This window comes from Palaemon carinicauda, chromosome 38, assembly GCF_036898095.1.
Source record: "Palaemon carinicauda isolate YSFRI2023 chromosome 38, ASM3689809v2, whole genome shotgun sequence".
NCBI classification, from domain to species: Eukaryota; Metazoa; Arthropoda; class Malacostraca; order Decapoda; family Palaemonidae; genus Palaemon; species Palaemon carinicauda.
The window spans coordinates 2,463,071-2,483,599 of NC_090762.1; the positions used below are offsets into that span (position 1 = coordinate 2,463,071).

At 39.1% G+C, this 20,529-nt stretch overlaps 1 protein-coding gene across 2 annotated transcripts in view; it reads left to right on the top strand.

Moving 5' to 3' along the window:
* The window catches only part of LOC137630375 (mpv17-like protein), a 48,275-nt gene extending 30,527 nt beyond the window's left edge, over window positions 1–17,748 (top strand). The window contains exons 3-7 of one of the 2 annotated variants that reach the window (XM_068361813.1): window positions 4,664–4,755; window positions 7,577–7,689; window positions 11,860–11,930; window positions 15,613–15,746; window positions 17,646–17,748. In XM_068361813.1, the coding sequence (XP_068217914.1) occupies window positions 4,664–4,755; window positions 7,577–7,689; window positions 11,860–11,930; window positions 15,613–15,744 (408 nt within the window). In that variant the 3' untranslated portion in view covers window positions 15,745–15,746; window positions 17,646–17,748. Of the gene's footprint in view, window positions 1–4,663; window positions 4,756–7,576; window positions 7,690–11,859; window positions 11,931–15,612; window positions 15,865–17,645 lie in introns of those variants that run through there. The other variant, XM_068361812.1, reaches the window with a different exon arrangement.
* Window positions 17,749–20,529: the final 2,781 nt, after the last annotated feature.

Below are 20,529 nucleotides of genomic sequence, written 5' to 3' on the forward strand. Positions count from 1 at the left end.
TCCAAATTTTTCATTTGTTCCTTCACTAACAAACCTTATATTTTCATTAAGGTTTAGTCATTGACCCAGGTTTTCTTTGTACAGTGTTAGACAGTAGCTAGAAGAAAACCTTGCTACCTCGCTAAAGTGATACATAAAAGGAGTACTGTATTGATCGCGGCCTGAGCAACCTGTGTGGTTGTGAACGTCCAGGTAAGCATATTCCGAGTTTGAAAATAGTATTACTTAATTGTACCCATAGATGTATCGCAATGGTTACCTCGCGGGAAGCATTGGGGATGTGTACAAGTATAAAAATCTATACTAGGATACATAAGGGAAGTGATTCTTAACTGCAGACAGATGAGGCCAGCTTGCAGAGGAACCCTTGGCACTGTTCCCCAGGAGAGGGAAAGATGAAGAAAAGAAAAGAGCCAGTCATTCTTATTCATTCATCCCAGACTTAACCCGGTTAACCAATGCCCTCAACCATCTGCTACTGGTCCAAAAAGGAGCCTGAGGTATTCTTATACTTATTGTGCTGCCACCGCAGGACCGACAGAAATCGTATTGAGACTCCTGTAGGTTACGTCTTGCAGGTAGTAGGCAGTGAAGGCTGTCTGACGCTCCCACAAGCCCACTTGCAATACAATACATGCATCATAGAAAAGTTGCGTTTGAAAGCCAGGGACGTAGTGATGCCCCTAACATAATGAGCTCTGGGTTCTCAAACTAGAGGAGGGTCAGGATTCAGTGCCAAGTCTATAACTTTAGGAATCCAGGCAGAGATGGTATTCTTAGTAACCCTTCTTTCAATCCTATCTAAACTGACAGAGAGGGTTGCCAGCCAGGGACGAGTTGCTGCAGTGCTTTTAAAGTAATATCTCAAAATTCTCACTGGGCAGAGTAACAATTGATCTGGATTATTAGTTACAGAATAGAGACTCTTAATCTGAAAGGGCTTGAATCTAGAATCCGGTACCCCTGAATTTTGAGTCTTTGCAATAGACTCTGGGACAAGGCTGAGTGACACTTCCCCCCCATCCCCTTGAATGGGCGATGTTGTACGAGAAACCATGAAGTTCACTTACTCTCTTTGCTGAGGATAAAGTGAGTAAGAACACCATCTTCAAGGTAAGGTTATAGTCTGTTGCATGACATAATGGTCCTTAAAGTAAGACCTTTAAGGACCCTCTGTAAGATGCAAATAACGTTCCAAGGAGGAGGTCTTATCTCCAACTTTGGGCAAGTGATCTCATAATTCCGAATGAGGAGAGAAAGCTCCAACGAAGAGGAAAAGTCTACTTAATTCTGTCTAAAGGCTAAGCTTAGGGCTGAGTGATAGCCTTTCACCGCCGAGACCGAGAGGAGTTTTTCCTCCCGAAAGTATATAAGAAATTCCACTATTGTTGGAATAGTGGCATCAAAGGGAGAGATACCCCTTCCACAACACCAACCACTGAAGACAGTCCACTTTGCCTGGCAAACCGAGGCTGAAGATTTCTGTAGGTATCCATACATACTTCTCGCAACTTGCTGTGAAAAACTTCTCTGAGAGAGGAGATACTGGATAGTCTCCAGGCGTGAAGCTGAAGACGGAACTGCCTTGTGGAAGATGTTCACGTGTGGTTGTTTAAGTAGATCTTGTCGTGGAGGGAGTTCTTTTGGAAAATTTACTAAGAGTTGGAGAAGGTCAGGGAACCATTCTGCATGGTGTCACAGAGGGACTACAAGAGTCATCAGTAGGTTGTTGGATACCCTGGTCTTGTTGAGTACCTTTCTCATCACACAAAACGGGGGGAAAAGCGTACATGTTTATATTGCCCCACCGTTGTTGAAATGCATCCTGCCATAGAGCTTGAGGGTCTGGAACTGGAAAATAGTACTGTATAGTGGGAGCCTGAAATTCAGGGATGTCGCAAACAGATCTAAAGTCGGGGAACCCCTCAAAGTCAGGACTTTATTGGCTAACAGAGGATTCAAAGACCATTCGGAATCCACTATCTGACTCGCTCTTCTCAGATTGTCTGTGAGCACATTCCTCTTGCCTGGGATGATGCGAGCTGATAGGGACACCGAATGCTTTTCTGTCCTTCTTAGCTTCACCACTACAAGATGGCATAAGGGCTGTGAAAAGGTACCGCCTTGTTTATTTACGTAAGCCACTACCGTAGTATTGTCGCTCATCAACACTACTGAGTGGCCCGCCATCAACTGTTGGAGAGCCAGGGAGGCTGCTCTCCTCTTCCAGAGATTTATGTGCTGATACCTTTTGGACTGCAACCAGAGACATGGTACCGTGTGTTGCAGCAAATAGGCCCCCGACTCTTCTTTTGATACGCCTGTGTAGAGCATCAAGTCTTGAGGAGGGACGAAAAGACCCAGCCCTTTGAGGGATTTTTTGTTTGACAACCACCTTTGAAGATCTGCTACTTGATCCTGTCCCATGGGGACTAAGGTGTCCGGGGAGCCAGAGTGCTGGTTCCATATGGACTTGAATCGCCACTGTAGAGATCGTATTCTGAGACGACCGTTGGGAACAAGAGGGGTAAGGGATGTGATATGGCCTAGAAGGCACAACCATTGTTGGGGTGCGAGATCCTCCCATCTGTCGAAGGGACTTGCCACTTCCCTCAGCCTGCGTACTCTGTCGTCTGATGGAAAGACTTTTTGGAGATTGGTATCTATAATCATATAAGGTAAAGCAGTCTCTGAGAGGGGAGCAGTGATGACTTCTTGGGATTTATCACGATCCCCAGATCCTGACAAAACTCGAGAAGCCTGTTTCGGTGTTGAAGAAGGGTCATCACCAAGTCTGCTAGAATCAGCCAATCATCAAGGTACCTTAAGAGATGAATGGCATCCTTGTGAGCCCAAGATAACACTAGGGCGAACACCCTCGTGAAGACTTGAGGTGCTGTCGAGAGCCCAAAACACGGGACCTTGAACTGGTAATGCCTGTTCTCGTGTATGAATCTTAGACACTTCCTTGAAGATAAATGTATTGGGATCTGGAAGTATGCGTCTCAGAGATCCAGTGTGCACATGAAGTCCATTGGTCTTACTGCTTGAATGACCGCGTCTACCGTCTCCATCCTGAACAGAGTTTATAGGACAAACTTGTTCAGGGACGAGAGATCAACGACTGGTCTCCAAACTCCAAACGCCTTTGTCCCAAGAAAGAGTTGACTGTAGAAGCCTGGAGATCTGTCGAGGACCTCTTGGAGAGCGCCTTTCTGCAACATGATTTGGACTTCGGCCTGGAGGGCCAGCTCCTTTATGGATCCCTTCATATAGGAGCTCAATGGAATTGGATACCGAGTCAGTGGAAGGAGAGATTGTATGAATGGAACTCTATACATTACGCTAATCACAGCAATCTGCCATCTCTGCCAGAGGCGTTGCAGGCATACCCCCATCGGTGGACGGGTGAGAGAATTTCCCTCCCTATCGGGGGCAGCCACCTGAAGGGTTTGGGACCTTTTTGGTCTTTAGACGGAAAGGGATATCTTGACTTCCTGCTAGAGGGTCCCGATGACCTCGGTGTTGTGAGAATTGCAGGTTGGGGCTGTTTCTTGGAAGGTTAAGGGGCCCTCCTATAAGGCCTGAAAATCATAGCCCTATGGTGGAGAGAATCCTTGAAGGATTTTCTCCACTTGTCACCTGCCTTATCTACTTCCTCTGGATCAAAGAGGTAAGTACCCTCAAGTGTCGAGTTCCGTAAGCAAGTGATTTCGGCTTTCGACACCTGCTTATGGAATCTCCCAATTAAGGTATCCCTCCCCTTTATTACTGCATTTGCCCATAGGTTGACTACCTGGTGGTTAAGGAACTCCAGAGTGCAGGTACCCGACAAAAGGAAAGATTCCAAGGACTAGCTTGGAGATTCCTCGGATAAATCATTGGATCTAACAATGTTGCCCAATGACCCTAGCCATAGGTCAAGCCATGAAGTAGCCTGCATGGCATACTTCGCGACCTTCTCGATGTTGAGGAGCTCAGTTGCCGAAAGTGATGGTCAGGCTATAAAGTCTCCAAATGGAAAGACCCCTCGTATGAAACTCTACTAAAGGGTCAAGGGTTAGGGTTGGCAGAGTCTCGCTAGCAACCTCATAATACTTCCTTTATATAGAGAAAGGAAGTGGGAGAAGTCTAGACGAAGAGCCAGCCTCTAAGGAACTTGAGGAACCTGCTATCTGGGAGATAACTTTCTTTCTGGCCGCTGTTAATCCCTTCGACCTGGGCAAGACCGCACTGGTTTTAGTGGGCCTCTGGGTGCAAAACAAGTGATCCAAGACCATAGCTACAGGTTTGTATTAGTTAGGAAAAATACAAATTATTTGCAAATTTTTCATGTTTGATACAGCAGTTTACCCTGTACTGTACTATACTATCCTCAGAACATGGTTGTTGATGTTTAGATCAGTTTACCAACTTAATGCTCTTCTCTTCTGTACTTTTATATAACTAGGTACTCCATTTTGCTTATATATTTCTTTCTACTTCAAAGTATAACTGCAGAACATATAAAAAATTTGCAATTAATTCTCTCATATTATTTTTGCATCAGCATTGAAAAAATAGAAATGGAGTGGATTAGAAAATCATCTTGTTTAGCTATGTTTTTGTGATATTTATTATCTATGTGGGTTCAATGTATTAACACTATTTACTCAATTTCTAGAAAGATGATCCTGACCCTAACTATGATGTTGCGTCATTGGGACGCTACACTTTCTTTGGCGTTTTATGGTATCCTGTGGCTTATAATTATTGGTAAGTCAACCAAAAGATTATTTGAAATATAAATGCAATGAGCTGTATAAAGATTGCTCCTTTTAGAGTTATGATAGTTTTCTTATTCTGGATGCAATAAAAAGATATTGCAAAAAATGTTCTAAGGACAGCTGATAATTCTGACTGGAATATGTATGTGTAATATTTTTCACTGTATGTATTAGTTCATAGTTTAGAAATAAACATGGTAACACGAAGAAGGGACTTCAAGTAAGAATGATGAAAAGTATCTTGATATGCACATGTATTGTAAGAAGAAAAGCATTCTTTTGGCATCACCAGAGTAGTTCACGAAGTTGAAAATTTCTGTTTCTGATTGTTGACTATTATTCCCCCAGGCTCTTTGAAAATTTCCAACCCATAACCCCCAGGGGGTTATTTTTTCCCCAGCACATTTTGCAGTATATTTTTTTTAAATTGCTCTAACAGCCTTAATTTTTGTCATAGAGAGGTCAGGTTGGTCTCATTCTCTTGGAAAATGGCTGAATTTTCTCTAAAAATTATCAAAAATATGAAGAAAAAAATTTTGTAGCATTTTTTTGCAAGGACGTACCGGTACGTCCATGGGGGTAAAGGGATGAGTTTTGTGTAACGTACTAGTACGTCCTTTGCGGGTAAAAGGGTTAATTGAGATATGAACTACTTTATTTCTAGAAGTTATCCTCTGATTGGGGTTTCATTGCAGAAAATAATACTAACTTTATTGCTAGGAATCTAATGCTCATGTAATGATATATCTAGTTGAGGCATAGGCCTATCCTTACTGTTATGAAATTACTATGTGGAAACTTCCTTAGCTTCTGGATACACAAATTATGTGACTTTTATTTTAACCCTTTTACCCCCAAAGGACGTACTGGTACGTTTCACAAAACCCATCCCTTTACCCCCATGGACGTACCGGTACGTCCTTGCAAAAAGATGCTATAAAAATGTTTTTTTCATATTTTTGATAATTTTTTGAGAAAATTCAGGCATTTTCCAAGGGAATGAGACCAACCTGACCTCTCTATGACAAAAATTAAGGCTGTTAGAGCAATTTAAAAAAAATATACTGCAAAATGTGCTGGGAAAAAAATAACCCCCTGGGGGTTAAGGGTTGGAAATTTCCAAATAGCCTGGGGGTAAAAGGGTTAAAGAACTCTGAGGAGGAACAAGGCGCAGTATCACCAAAGTTATTGTCTTATGTTCAACAAAATGAAATTGAAGAGCCAGAAAAACAAAGAGCAGGTTGGGCTGAGTCTGTAGAATGCTAGACTAAGCTTTGTCGAAACATTCTTGAAGGCAAAACATTTTCATATGGGACAAAGAAGCCCCATCCTCTGAACTTAGACAAGTTATGGTGATGAACCTCAATAACAGAATTCATGAATCGGCTAAAAATTAAATAATGGAAGACTTCTTGCAAGACTCGGTAGTGGAGATGTTATTGTATAGGAGCTCAAATACCATTTTGCATGCATGATAGATCTTTACAATAGAGAGAGGATGTACCTCAGAGCCAGAAGTGACCGGAACAAAAATGTGCACTCGAAGAGGATGCCCACCCACAAGCATTCTGAGAGCTATAATCCATTTCTTTTAGCGATGCAGATCTGCTCCGACTCGCAGCGGTGCCCCTTTATCTCGGAAAATTTTCCTGATCGCTGATTGGTTAAAATGATCTCATCCAACCAATCAGCGATCAGGAAACTTTTCCGAGCTAAAAGGGTACCGCTGCAAGTCGGTGAAAAACTGCATCGCTAAAAGAAATTGACTATAGTCACAGATCTAGTGGAGAAACTGCTGTCGGTAATAGGTGAATTGAAAGCTCACAAGCAGGGAAGGAGTTTTCTTCTGGCTTTCTAGTTCTGTTTTGTCAGAAGCGTCTGAATATTATACTTTTGTGAAGCTATTATCCTTAGCAGAGGGGCTAACATCTTGTGAACATATATGCTATAACACTACTCCACAGTTTGTTGTGTTGTTCAGTATTATAGCATTAACTGTCACCTGAAAATAGTGATCAGCAAAGATTTGTTTTACATAAGAATAAACAGTAATTAGGAAGTTTGAAAAAGGGTAAACTAGCCTGCTTTTTGCCAAACATCTGAAAGCTATGCTACTGTGCAGTCAATTGGGAATCGTCTACAATTGTAAATGAATGCTTCACAATGGTTGAAAATTTGCTAAGAAAAATCATGAAAAAAGTATATAAGTGTTTTAGATAATTATTCAGAGCCTAGTTACTCAGCGTAGGTTTTTTGTGAGGGCTTTTTAACCCTTTTACCCCCAAAGGACGTACTGGTACGTTTCACAAAACTCATCCATTTACCCCATGGACGTACTGGTACGTCCTTGCAAAAAACTGCCATTTACATTTGTTTTTGCATATTTTTTATGACTTTTTGAGAAACTTCAGGCATTTTCCCAAAGAATGAGACCAACCTAACCTCTCTTTGACAAAAATTAAGGCTGTTAGAGCAATTTAAAAAATATATATTGCAAAATGTGCTTTAAAAAAAAACACTTGGGGGTTAAGGGTTGGAAAGTTCCAAGTACCCTGGGGGTAAAATGGTTAATGAATACTTCTCTGTTTGCAGTAATTTCTTTTAAAGCACATATCTTTGAAGTTGAATATTTCAAACCTTTTTACTTTAAATCTATGAAATGAAAATATGCTTAGTGCTTACCTTTCAATTTTAAAGCCCTATTTTGTAATACTGTAATAAACTCTCTTGGTAATTATTCATTGTTTGCATATACTGTACAGTATTGTATATTCATCTAAATATTGTAATGATTAGTGTATTCTCTTCAGGTATCGTTGGTTAGATTCACGGTTTGTGGGAAAATCTCTAGCAGTTATAACTAAAAAGTCTCTTCTGGATCAATTCCTAATGGAACCACCTCTTTTGGCATCATTTTATGTTGGTAAGTATTAGTTTATGCTTCATATACATCTTAAAATGACTGTACTGTAATTGTGTGGAAGCAATGTTAATAGATATAGTATGAATAGATATATGCATCTCTGTACTGCATAGCAGCACAATGAATTTTAGTAAGAAAAATGAGCTTTCAAGTAAATGCTCTGATATTTGCCTATTAATTATTTTTTTTGTTATTGTAAGTAGAGGTATTGCACTGCATTTCAAAATTTTTGCATTTTGTAGTGCATTTGGATTTTATAAAATCCATCTTCTGGTATAAAATTGAGGCGCAATTCTTTCATTTTTTTCATTTATGATAAGGTTTACACATTGTGTACAAATTTATGCTTGCGTAATGATCAAATGCAATTTTTTTGTGATGGCTCCAAATATCTTTTGGATGTAGTTTTTTTTACATTATCATATGATACATGTAAATTCTCTTACTGCTTACTCTGTGTCTTGATTGGTATACTGCAGATGGCACTTAACTTGTTAACCATCCCCATGGATGACCGTGCTCTTGCAATGTCACACCATTCACCATCAAAATATTCTAATGAGTTTTCTTTACCTTCAACCATAAATTTCCCACTAGGATTATCAACAGAAGGAAAGGGTTCTCTCCCTCTCTCTCTCTACGTCTTGTCATCCCCTCATTTGTTAACCCTTTTACCCCCGGGGTATTTGGAAATTTCCCACCCTTAACCCCCAGGGGGTTATTTTTTCCAAGCACATTTTGCAGTATATTTTATTTAAATTGCTCCAACAGCCTTAATTTTTGTCATAGAGAGGTCAGGTTGGTCTCATTCTCTTGGAAATTGCCTGAATTTTCTCAAAAAAATTATCAAAAAATATGAAAAACTAATTTTTATAGCATTTTTTTGCAAGGACGTACCAGTACGTCCATGGGGGTAAAGGGATGGCTTTTGTGAAACGTACCAGTACGTCCTTTGGGGGTAAAAGGGTTAATGAAAAGTTATCAGAAAAAAATTCACTATCTTTATCACTTATGGATTCAAAAGTAGAATTCTCCTCATCCAAAAGGTTATCAATATCCGAGTCTCCTTGTAGTAATTATTCTATTCCTCCTGAAGTTATATGCCTCCTCTTTAGCGAGCTCATTGTAAAAAAACAAAATGTTGATTTATTATGAAAAATGGTCGAAGCATATTAAAAGAAATGTGAGCCTCCCGATGTCAAGCGCCTGACTTAAAAGGTTTCCAGGCAGCCTATTACTTTCCATTTACAACTTAAGTGTACTGAGTGTTGCCAAATGATATTCCTACACTTTCTATATGAGTAAACGGATCACTAAGGGGATGCCAGTTTGAAATGTGCATTTAAAGTCATAACATAATATCAAGTTGAAGTTGGTACTAAGTTGATCACAGTAAAGGTAATATCACATTGGAGACACTTAACGATTAATGCTCTTGTTAAGTATCCATTCAGTGCCCTGCTGCATTGTTCTCTTATCTTTTTTTTTATCTGTTTCCTTTTAATCTCTAATTTAGCTTTGTTCCCATACTACCAAACCTTTTGTTATTTATGTGGATATACCTTTTGCAGAGCTAGAAAGCAGCCATTAGATTTATACTCTTAGTGAATGATGACCCGTATGGTTGCTGAGAAGTAAAATATGAAAAGCAGAAGCAACAGTAGATATCATTCAATATCCTTTGAGAATTTGTTGCACTGTTCCATCTACCTGCTGATGAGAAGAATCTACCGTAAAACAAAATATACATACATACATACATATACCAAGACACTTCCCCCAATTTTGGGGGGTATCCAACATCAACAAATGAAACAAAACAAAAAAGGGGACCTCTACTCTCTACGTTCCTCCCAGCCTAACAAGGGACTCAACCGAGTTCAGCTGGTACTGCTAGGGTGCCACAGCCCACCCTCCCACTTTATCCACCACAGATGAAGCTTCATAATGCTGAATCCCCTATTGCTGCTACCTCCATGGTCATCTAAGGCATCGGAGGAAGCAGCAGGGCCTACCGGAACTGCGTCACAATTGCTCGCCATTCATACCTATTTCTAGCACGCTCTCTTGCCTCTCTCACATCTCACATATATAAAATAAATGCTGTAGAAACAGCAATAATTTCCAGTAACAAAGTACAATAATGTGATCATAATACTTCTTCTTATTAAAAAATGTCATGTTAGAACTGAGTGAGTTACTCATGAAGATGGTATGTAAGAATATAGTAGCAGAAGCTTGCTGTAGTCAAGAAATAAGGATGCTAAATGCAATGTTCAATCACAGAGGGTAGTTGATCATATTTAGATAAGAATAGAGGAGCTGAAAGGCAATTGAAATTTAACTGTAATGAGAAGTATTGATACATACATATACCAAGGCACTTCCCCCAATTTTGGGGGGTAGCTGACATCAACAAATGAAACAAAAACAAAAAAGGGGACCTCTACACTCTACGTTCCTCCCAGCCTAACAAGGGACTCAACTGAGTTCAGCTGGTACTGCTAGGGTGCCACAGCCCACCCTCCCCCGTTATCCACCACAGATGAAGCTGTTTATTTTGATAAACGAAATAAAAGTTGTAATGGTGTAGGATGTGAGACCTTCCTAACATGATGCAGATGGCCCCATGCTTGGCTGATGGTTATAGATGAAGAAGACAATAAAGATATAGCCCAAACATTAGATAAATGGAACTTGTAAACCCAGAATTTGGAATATATGTACAATAAGAACTTGATAAGTTTGTGATATTTTCAGGTTAATTTTCATGTTATTTTTTGCCAAGCTACCCTTTTTAGACATGTTGCATTCTGTTTTTGAATGTTTTTTTATTGAGTGATGAATGTAAGGTGCAGTGTAATGTATGCTGGAAATCATCACCCTCATAAACTAACTGCCTAAGTAATTTTCTCCACTTGTTGGGAAATAAAAAAAAAACCTTCTCATTTCCTAATTCTTTATATCATTGTGTTGAGCTTCAATTCACAAATTCTGATTCGCAAATTCTTCTATTAAGAATTTGTGAATTGAAGCTCAACACAATGATATAAAGAATTAGGAAATGAGAAGGGTTCTTTTTGATTTCCCAACAAGTGGAGAAAATTACTTCGGCAGTTAGTTTATGAGGGTTACGAAATTATATAGAAGTACTGTTAAATGTGAGATGTCTTGATTGTTCATGTGTAAAATATGAAATTGTGTGTCTGTTATCTTATTTTGTTACTTACCGGGACAGGCCACTAAAACATTTGACAAGTTGATTGGCTATTATGAAAAAAGGGGTTAAAAAAGAAGCGTTAGATAGAAACTTGTGGAAGAATGTCAGTGGCAGCAAACAGCTTTCATACAAACAGATTAAATGATGCAGGATTACATTTTTCATGTATTGTTGCTTTCTGCTAAAGAAGGTGATGAATGCAAGAGTTGATGGGAGAAGTGCAAGAGGAAGGCCAAGGTTTGGGTGGATGGATGGAGTGAAGAAAGCTCTTCGTGATAGGAGGGTAGATGTGAGAGAGGCAAGAGAGCGTGCTAGAAACAGGAATGAATGGCGAGCAATTGTGACGCAGTTCCGGTAGGCGCTGCTGCTTCTTTCGGTGCCTCGGATGACCGCGGAGGTAGCAGCAGTAGGGGATTCAGCATTATGAAGCTTCATCTGTGGTGGATAACGAGGGAGGGTGGGCTGTGTCACCCTAGCAGTACCAACCGAACTCGGTTGAGTCCCTTGTCAGGCTGGGAGGAACGTAGAGAGGAGAGGTCCCCTTTTTTGTTTCACTTGTTTGATGTCGGCTACCCCCCTAAAATTGGGGGAAGTGCCTTGGTATATGTATGTTGTTTTCTGTTTGATGGTATCTCAATTGCATGAGATGCAGTGATTTAACTAGCTTAAGTGCCCAGAAGTTGATCATTTAGCTATATGTTCTGTGTACCTAAATTGTTATTGATACTCCTAAGTGAGGTAAATGTTTCAAAATGACTAATATGAGCAGTATGTAAATAATTTCCATTTCTTTTGATGATGTAAGACCCATATTTACTTTATTACATAAAAGAAATATTCAAGCTTTTGAATACAATTGTGTTGAAAAGGCAAGAGGTTGGTTTTTAGAATAGAAGATGCTTTTATCTCTGCATAGGGTAATGAATTTTCTTTGCATCTCAAACTTTCAGGAATGAGCATTCTTGAAGGGAAAGACAATGTGACAGCAGAATGTAAGAAAAAATTTGGTCCAACATTTTTGGTAATTATGAAACTATTTCTAATTTCTAGTTTTCTTATCAGTTTTCTTGGTAAAGGCTAACTGCTATAGAACTTTTATTGATAGTATATTTTTAATTATTTTATCTATATTGTATTGTAATGAATTTTCACCTATGCAGTATTTGGATATTTATATAATTATGGTTTTATATATGTACAACTTATTAGAATGAATATAAAGTTCTGTGTTGAAGTCTTCATATGTCAAGGTAACTGAAATATCATACAAATAAAAACCTATTAAATCATTTTATGAAATAACAATCTAACAGCAGAGAAATCTCTGTTGTTACTCACTTCCCAAAAACTTAGGCGTCTGTTGTTTGTGAATGCCATTAAGGTTAAAAGGATGTTAGTATAGGTTACCAACCCATACCTTACTAATGCTATTACATCTGGTTAGAAGTATTAGACTAAGAGTTTTATTACTAATCGTAATGAACTATCCTGTAGGTAAAAAGGTGGTTAGAGCATTTGATATTAGAAGAAACAAAGTGTTGCGACACTAACCACTAAACTAGTTCTTTGATGCATTTATATGCATGTTAAACCTTTTGCTAAACAACGTCCAGATCATGCTTGGTCATACAGACAATGACGTTCTGATACGTAATTTACAAATATAAACCATATGGAGCTTAAAATCACTCGTATAACTCGTATGTCCTACAAAAGAGTATAGAACATGGTTGTATATCACACACAGTTCACTTTCAGGAAATTTCACTAAAAATTCTCCTCCTCTCTCTGATATTAGCCCCTCCTCCATCTTTCTTCAGCTAACCAATGAAGTCTTTGTGATTCTAGCTTTTATATCTGATTGTGTAAGAGCTATTTTAGTCTGTTTTAATGTTAACATAAAGTAGTATCACACTACTCTCTCCAGCCAATGCTGACATTCCCTACCAGAGGCTTTACTCAAACCCCCGGCACCCTCCAGCTTAAAGACGTAGGGATCCTCATATCTCGCCCCACCACCAACTGTAACACCTGCAATTCTAGTCCTTATTCAGGGTTATGTAAGGTCTATTTTAGTGTATTCTTATGTTGGCATAGGTGTTCAAATCACATAGAAAGTACTATGTAGTTCAACCATCATTAGTTCTCCACCTCTGACTCCAATCCCACCCACATCACCAGAACATTTTACAAAACATTTTACCAGTAAGGCAAGTTGTTGACCCACGATGAGATTTGTATTTTTCTTATTCCCTTTCCCTTAACTATTATTTCTACAAAATAATATCTTCATGTCTTATATATTACATATTAGTATTGTTCATTGTTTTCATAAGTAAAAGTTAGCCTACTGTCATTATTTTCATTTATTGACATTCTATGCAGTATTTGTCATGTTCTTACATGTGCAGTCTGTATTTTAACTCCTAAACACACACATACACACACACACTCTCTCTCTCTCTCTTTCTCTCTCTCTCTCTCTCTCTCTCTCTCTCTCTCTCTCTCTCTCTCTCTCTCTCTCTCTCTCTCTCTCTCTTTTAATATGTCAACCCTGTAGAGAAATACTACTTTCCCCCCTATAAGAGAATATCATCTTGTAAAACTACTTTTAGTACTAATTCATTCACACAAATCATGCCACAGTCCTTGCCCCCAAACCATCCTTTTGAAGATGAAGATTAACATGGTGTCATTGATGAATCAGCATTCAAAGACTAAAGCTGTGAACTCATACCAGTGATCTCAAATCTGGTTACTTACAATAGCTTTTAGATGTCCTGTTGATAGCATATTACAGACCATTTCTTAATTTTGCCTGTTCAAAGCTGAATTAAGCTCCAGGAACTCGCAAAATTCCTTGTCAGTTTTGTTGTTAGATATGGTCATCATATATTTCCGCTAACCGGTAAAAAGGTACACCCCAATATTACATGTTAATTTCTGGGGCGGCCTGTGACAGCCGGTGAGAAAGGTCCTTCTTTGTACCTTTCGTAATATAAATCTTCCAAATATACTAGAGAAAGATAAAAGCATGGAATGCAGAGGTTACAACCCTCGCGCTAACACCTTGTAGGTGTCGTGTATTAAACAAAGGCGTGCGAAAAACCACTATTCACAGGTTGTCTTCAATTTAGATAATCCCTTCATCAATGGGGAGGGCTGTGACAGGCCCTAGAGAACATAGTTGAACTACCCCACCGACACCTACCACGCACGCCCTCTAGGACATCCTTCTGTTTTTGGACTTGCCAAAATAACAGGAAAAATATGTTAGAATATTATTTGAATTATTGCTTTGTAAGGATTATAGAATTTAGTCATAGTTCTTAGAAATATAAAATTGGCTTTCAAAATTTGTTGGTTATACAGTGTAGTAGTTTAGTATCTGTTACAGGAATGTCAGAGAAGATAGCTTGAAAGTAATTATAGTTTGTACGCAGTGTTTCTGCTCTCATAGGACAGTTTTTATTATCATTATTATGATTATTATTATTACTTGCTAAGCTACAACCCTAGTTGGAAAAACAGGATGCTATAAGTCCAAGGGCTCTGACAGGGAAAATAGCCCAGTGAGGAAAGGAAATAAGGAAAAATACAAGAAGTTTAAGAACAATAATAACATTAAAATGAATATTTCATATATAAACTCTTAAAACTTGAAAATGACAAGAGGAATAGAAACAAGCTAGAACAGTGTGCTCGAGTGTACCCTCAAGCAAAAGATCTTTAACCCAAGACAGTGGAAGACCATAGTACAGAGGCTATGGCACTACCCAAAACTAGAGAACAATAGTTTAATTTTGGAGTGTCCTTCTCCTCGAAGAGCTGCTTACCATAGCTAAAGAGTATCTTCTACCATTACCAAGAGGAAAGTAACCATTGATCAATTGCATTAGTTAACCTCTTGAGGGAAGAAGAAATGTTTGGTAATTTCAGTGTTGTCAAGAGTATGAAGAAAGGAGAATGTGTTAAGAATAGGCTAGACTATTCTGTGTATGTGTAGGCAAAGATGAAATAAGCCATAACCAGAGAGAGGGATCCAATATAGTACTGTCTAGTCAGTCAAGGGACCCAATAACTCTCTAGCGGTAGTCTCTAAAAGATTTATTCTAAAACTAACATCCTAAGGTATAAAAAGGGTGCATATAAAACTTTTTCTGGGTCGACCTGTGACGCCCGGTGAAAAGGGTCCTTCTTTACACTTTTCTGATATAAATCTTCGAAGATTTATATCAGAAAAGTGTAAAGAAGGACCCTTTTCACCGGGCGTCACAGGTCTCTCCCCAGAAATAGATTTTTCCTTCGTCAAAATCCCATTATTATTATTATTATTATTATTATTATTATTATTATTATTATTATTATTATTATTATTATTACTATCCAAGCTACAACCCTAGTTGGAAAAGCAAGATGCTATAAGCCCAGGGGCTCCAACAGGGAAAAATAGCCCAGTGAGGAAAGGAAATATGGAAATAAATAAATGAAGAGAACAAATTAACAATAAATCATTCTAAAATAAGTAACAACGTCAAAACAGACATGTCATATATAAACTATTAACAACATCAAAAACAAATATGTCATAAATAAACTATAAAAAGACTCATGTCCGCCTGGTCAACAAAAAAGCATTTAATTATTGATAAAATTTGTCGCATAAATAAGCAGTTTTTATTCACAAGGATATTGTTTTTCAGACTGGCTGTGTATATTGGCTGCCTGCAATGGCCCTGAACTTCTGGTTGATGCCAAATTCCATGCGAGTGCTATTTCTTGGTGTGTGCACTTTCATTTGGGTCAACTTCATTTGCTGGTACAAAAGAAAATGAAAGTACGAAAACTTTTAATCTGTTATTTCTGTATAGTACTTGTTGAGATTTTATTGAATTATTATTAAGTAGTTTTTGGCATGTATAGTAGTGTATATATATTTATTTTAGACATTTCATGTACAGTCTCTCTCTCTCTCTCTCTCGTCTCTCTTCTCTCTCTCCCTCTCCTCCTCTCTCTCTCCTCTCTCTCTCTCTCTCTCTCTCTCTCTCTCTCTCTCTCTCTCTCTCTCTCTCTCCTGTACTTGTTGAGATTTCATTGAATTCTTTTGACATGTGTATAATTTAGCCATGACACACACACTCTCTCTCTCTCTCTCTCTCTCCTCTCTCTCGTCTCTCCTCGTCTCTCTCTCTCTCTCTCTCTCTCTCTCTCTCTCTCTCTCTCTCTCTCTCTCTCTCTCTCTCTCTCTCCTGAAATAAAGTGCAAAATGCCTTAATAAAGATCTAGTTATTTCCCTCCTTATCAAGGGTTTATAATAAAAATCACTCGAGTGATATGCAATATTGAGCTATCCTAATAGGACCTGAATAATTCTATTTTATTACAGTAGGCTGAGAGTGTATATCCCTGATTTCTCAACTCTACCAGATTCATAAAAGTGTTCTGGGGAATTTACAAAACATAGAGTATCAATAATAACCATTTAAGGAAATTAAGTTTTATTCACTTCGTCAAGCAAGAAAAATTTAGATGAATATTTTATGCATAATTTTTCTTTACCATAGAGATCCAAGTAGTCATATGATGCAAAAAATTTTGTGTACATACGCTGTACTTGAAAAGTGGGGTGTTAGCTTGAAAAGTTTATTGCCGATGCAAATTTTGTCATTACTATTTATTTTTCTAAGCTAAAAATGTTATCTTACCTTTTTCTGTATCCATAAATAGTGTTTTTTTTTTTTATTCACTTACTCTTAAACATTGATTCGAAATGATAAAAATATGAAGATTTTGAAAACGGAGTTGAAATGAAGAAGGTACAAGGAGCCTTTATTGGTTTTTTTATTAAAATACAGTATACATACCTGTATATCACATAGGTGTGACTACTATTAATATTATTGTTATTATTATCGTTGTCGTCATTATGAAGCGTCATCATTATTTTCACTGATTTATATGAAACTGTTGGTAATTGATGATTCTATTAACAGTATGATGTATTAACCTTGGCATATTTTTTAAGGTTAAGGTTAATTCAAAGCTAAAATTATAAATAACTCTTCTAGCTCTTAAGAAATATTATATAGTACTGTAGTTTGGAATCTGTGGTGTCCAGAGTTGAACTCTGTGTCTTCTGAAGATATTATTTTGCTTAATTTTCACATACTCATATATCACAGTCCAAAGTCAATTTAAGAGTCGGTCTTTCACATTTTTTCGGAATTTGAGGGAATCAGAGATATAGGTTCACGGGAGATTGGTAAGAATATCCCTTTATTATTACTGCTTTGTATCGTGAGCAGTTTTTCAAGATCACTATTCAAATTAGAGGTCAATGTTTTATTTGTATCACAATATGAAACTTGGTGGGCAGAGAGCAAGGGGACTGATTACTGTTGTTTTTACCATGACATATTTCTTACGATCACAGTTCAGTTAAATGCCAAAATTTACATTTTTTATCTTATTTTCTCATAATATGAGGGAACTTATTGATTAGGTACCTAAGCTGAATCATTATGAAGCAATTTTCAGCAAAAACTAATTGTTGAATATAAAGTTGTATCTACAGATATTAAAATCAGAAGTGTGAGCAATTAATAGAAGTTAAAAGTGGATAAAGGAGTTATTCTTAATATAGCAAAATTAGATTTTTTGTCTTATTTTGTACTGTAGTTAGATTTTGTTTATTGTCTGTAATATAATTGTCTAAATACAAGCATACTTTATGCAGGTACTTATTAGTGTTAGAGACATCAAGAAGTCTTAAGATGTGCAGAATTGTCTTCAAATATTATAGTCCTATTGTTCAATGATAGTAGATCAATAGAATTAAGGTAAGACCATATTTCAACCTCTCATTCATATGCTTAAATGTTGAAAATTTAGATTCATGAAAATTTAAATGCAGGTAAGTAACATTATGGCTGGAATCTAGATCCATATGGATTTAATTTTTGTCTCCTTATAAATTGTTTCAGATTAATTGTTACTCCATTTTGTTTTCTAAAATAATAGGGGGATCTTTGTATGTAAGAAGTTTTTGTTAAGTCATATGTTACAATCATTGCATTTTGTAATGTTTAGGTAAATACTTTGGTATTATCTTTGTCAGACAGATATACTTAAAATCTAGTTTGTTCCGTAACTGGAATACAAACCATGCTATTTATTAGGGGTTATACTTTCGGCGGAGCTGAAATGACGAGCCATTAAAATTTAGCAAGGGTCAACTACCCACACCGCTAGTTAGTGGGGGTAGGGGGGCGGTTAGCTTGCTACCTCTCCCATTCACATACCTGTGATTTAGTCACTTTACTTTTGGCTCGGATCGAGAGCGGTTGTTTCCTCTCTCCCTCCTCGCCTATTCTGGACTGCCATTAATTTTTGTCTTTTAACTTACTTTTTCTTATACTTGTATATATGAAAACATTCTTAATGTTTATGTATATACAGTATATGTGTATAGAAATGTGGTAAGTTTCCTTTTCAGTGTTTGTGCTGTGTGAGATATATATATGACAACGACACTTGGGTAGTAGCAAGGTCAGCACAGTTCCGTTTCGTGGAGAACGACCTTTCCCTCTCTGGTCCATTGGTCTTCTCGTCGGCATGTATCCGTTAATTCGGCCGCCGCAGGGAAATTGTCATCGCCTGGACTCTTCATTCAACTATGTCTTCGCCTTTTCCTTTTTCCCTACGGAACACATGGATTTTTGAGCGAAGGGAATGTGTCCTCTCAAAGTTTGACTATGGCCTTTCTCTTCTCGAGGTCGTTCATCTTTACAACAACAGCATACTATTGGGGAAGCTCCTCTCCCGTGCGCGGGTCAGGTTGCTCTTCCGATTGTTTGTCTCAATTATTTTTAGTGAAATTGATATTGTATTTTAACTTTTCAGCTTTTCTCCGTGGGGAACACTTCCCTTCAGAGGGTCAGTAATTCTCACTATTAGTGAATTTCTTAGCTGATTTGAATAATTGTAATTCTGTTTTATTACAGTTTCTCCGCTTCTCCCCCTTCTCCCGTGGATGTCGACTGGGGAAGGAAGGGCGCAATATTTGATTTTTATGTTGTTCCCTCGGGGTTCCTCTTCGGAGTTCCTCCCTGGGGAATTTGTTAAATGATTAATTTTATTGTTGGCGCAATACTTATTTTATGTTGTTCTCTCGGGGTTCCTCCCTAGGGAATTTCTGTTAAATAATTAAATTGATTTTTTCCTAGTTAACTATGCAGTTTCTCTTCGTTCGACTAAGAGTGCCAACGAAGCATTGTTCTGTTCATGCCTGGCGAATCTGCTGTCACTGCCGTCACTCAGAGGACGTCGTCATGGGCGTCATCACTTCTCTTAGAAGTACTCCCGTGATAACATGACCAGCACTTCAGATCATCTCAGAATGATAAAAGAGGTTCACCTCCAGGGGTTGGACAACTTCCCTTCCGAGGGAAGTTTCCTCCCCAGGTGTGAGGTTGTTTCTCCCTTCAGAGGGAGAACTTCCCACATCTTCAGTAAATTCATCGTCTCTGACTGCTGTTGCTGCCTTCGCCCAGACTTCTCTCCCCCCTTGCTGAGTTTCTCTTCCTTCAGGAGTAGAGCACAGTCTTGGCAAGTCTCTTCAACAAAGTGTTCACATCCCTTTTTCACGGGAGAGGCCACTCATGGAGACTCCTCTTCGGAGGATCGCTACTGTTAAAGGTCAGCTTGCTGATCCACCGGCCCTCATGGGTGTCTTCAATTCGCTTCTACGAAGTATTCACCTCTCTCGTTCGTGAGAGAAGCCACTCATAGAGACACCTCTTCGGAGGATCAAGCAGACTTATCAGCCCAGCGCCCTTCCAACAGTTCCTGATCGTCCTACCAGTTGACCTACCGATCTACCAGCGCAACCTTGTGCTGCAACGTAGTCCTTTGGACTTCGGTCCTGGACTCTTAACACGGACTTTTTTTATGGTCCCCATCGGTGGATGCTCTCCCTTCCAAAGGGCATATCCCAGTTCCTGATCATCCTGCCAGCTGACCTACCGATCTACCAGCGCAACCTTGCATTGCAACATAGTCCTTTGGACTTCGGTCCTGGACTCTAATGCAGACCTGTTTAAGGTCCCCATTGGTGGATGCTCACCCTTTTTAAAGGGCACATCCGAGTTCCTGCTCGTCCTGCCACTGGTCATCCTACCAGCTGTCCTGTCAACCTACTAGCGCTACCTTCGCACGCGCTCTATGATAGTCTTGTGCGCGCAAGCGCCGACGATCTTCCGCGCACAAGCGCCGACGATCTTCCGCCCACGAGCGCCGACGATCTTCCGCGCGCACGCCAATAGTGTTGCGCGCGCGCGCCAATAGTCTTCTGCGCGTGCGTGCCAACAGTCTTGAAGCGCAAGCGCTGACGATCTTCCGCGCGCGGGCGTCAATGGTCTCCCGCGCGTGCCCCGATGATTTTCCGCGCGCGCCAGTAGTCTTTCGTGCGCGGGCGGTGATGGTCTCCCGTGCGCGCTCCAATGATTTTCCGCACGCGCTCCGACGATCTTCCGCGAGCGCCGACGATCTTCTGCGCGCGCCGACGATCTTCCGCGCGCGCCGACGATCTTCCGCGCGCGCCGACGATCTTCCGCGCGCGC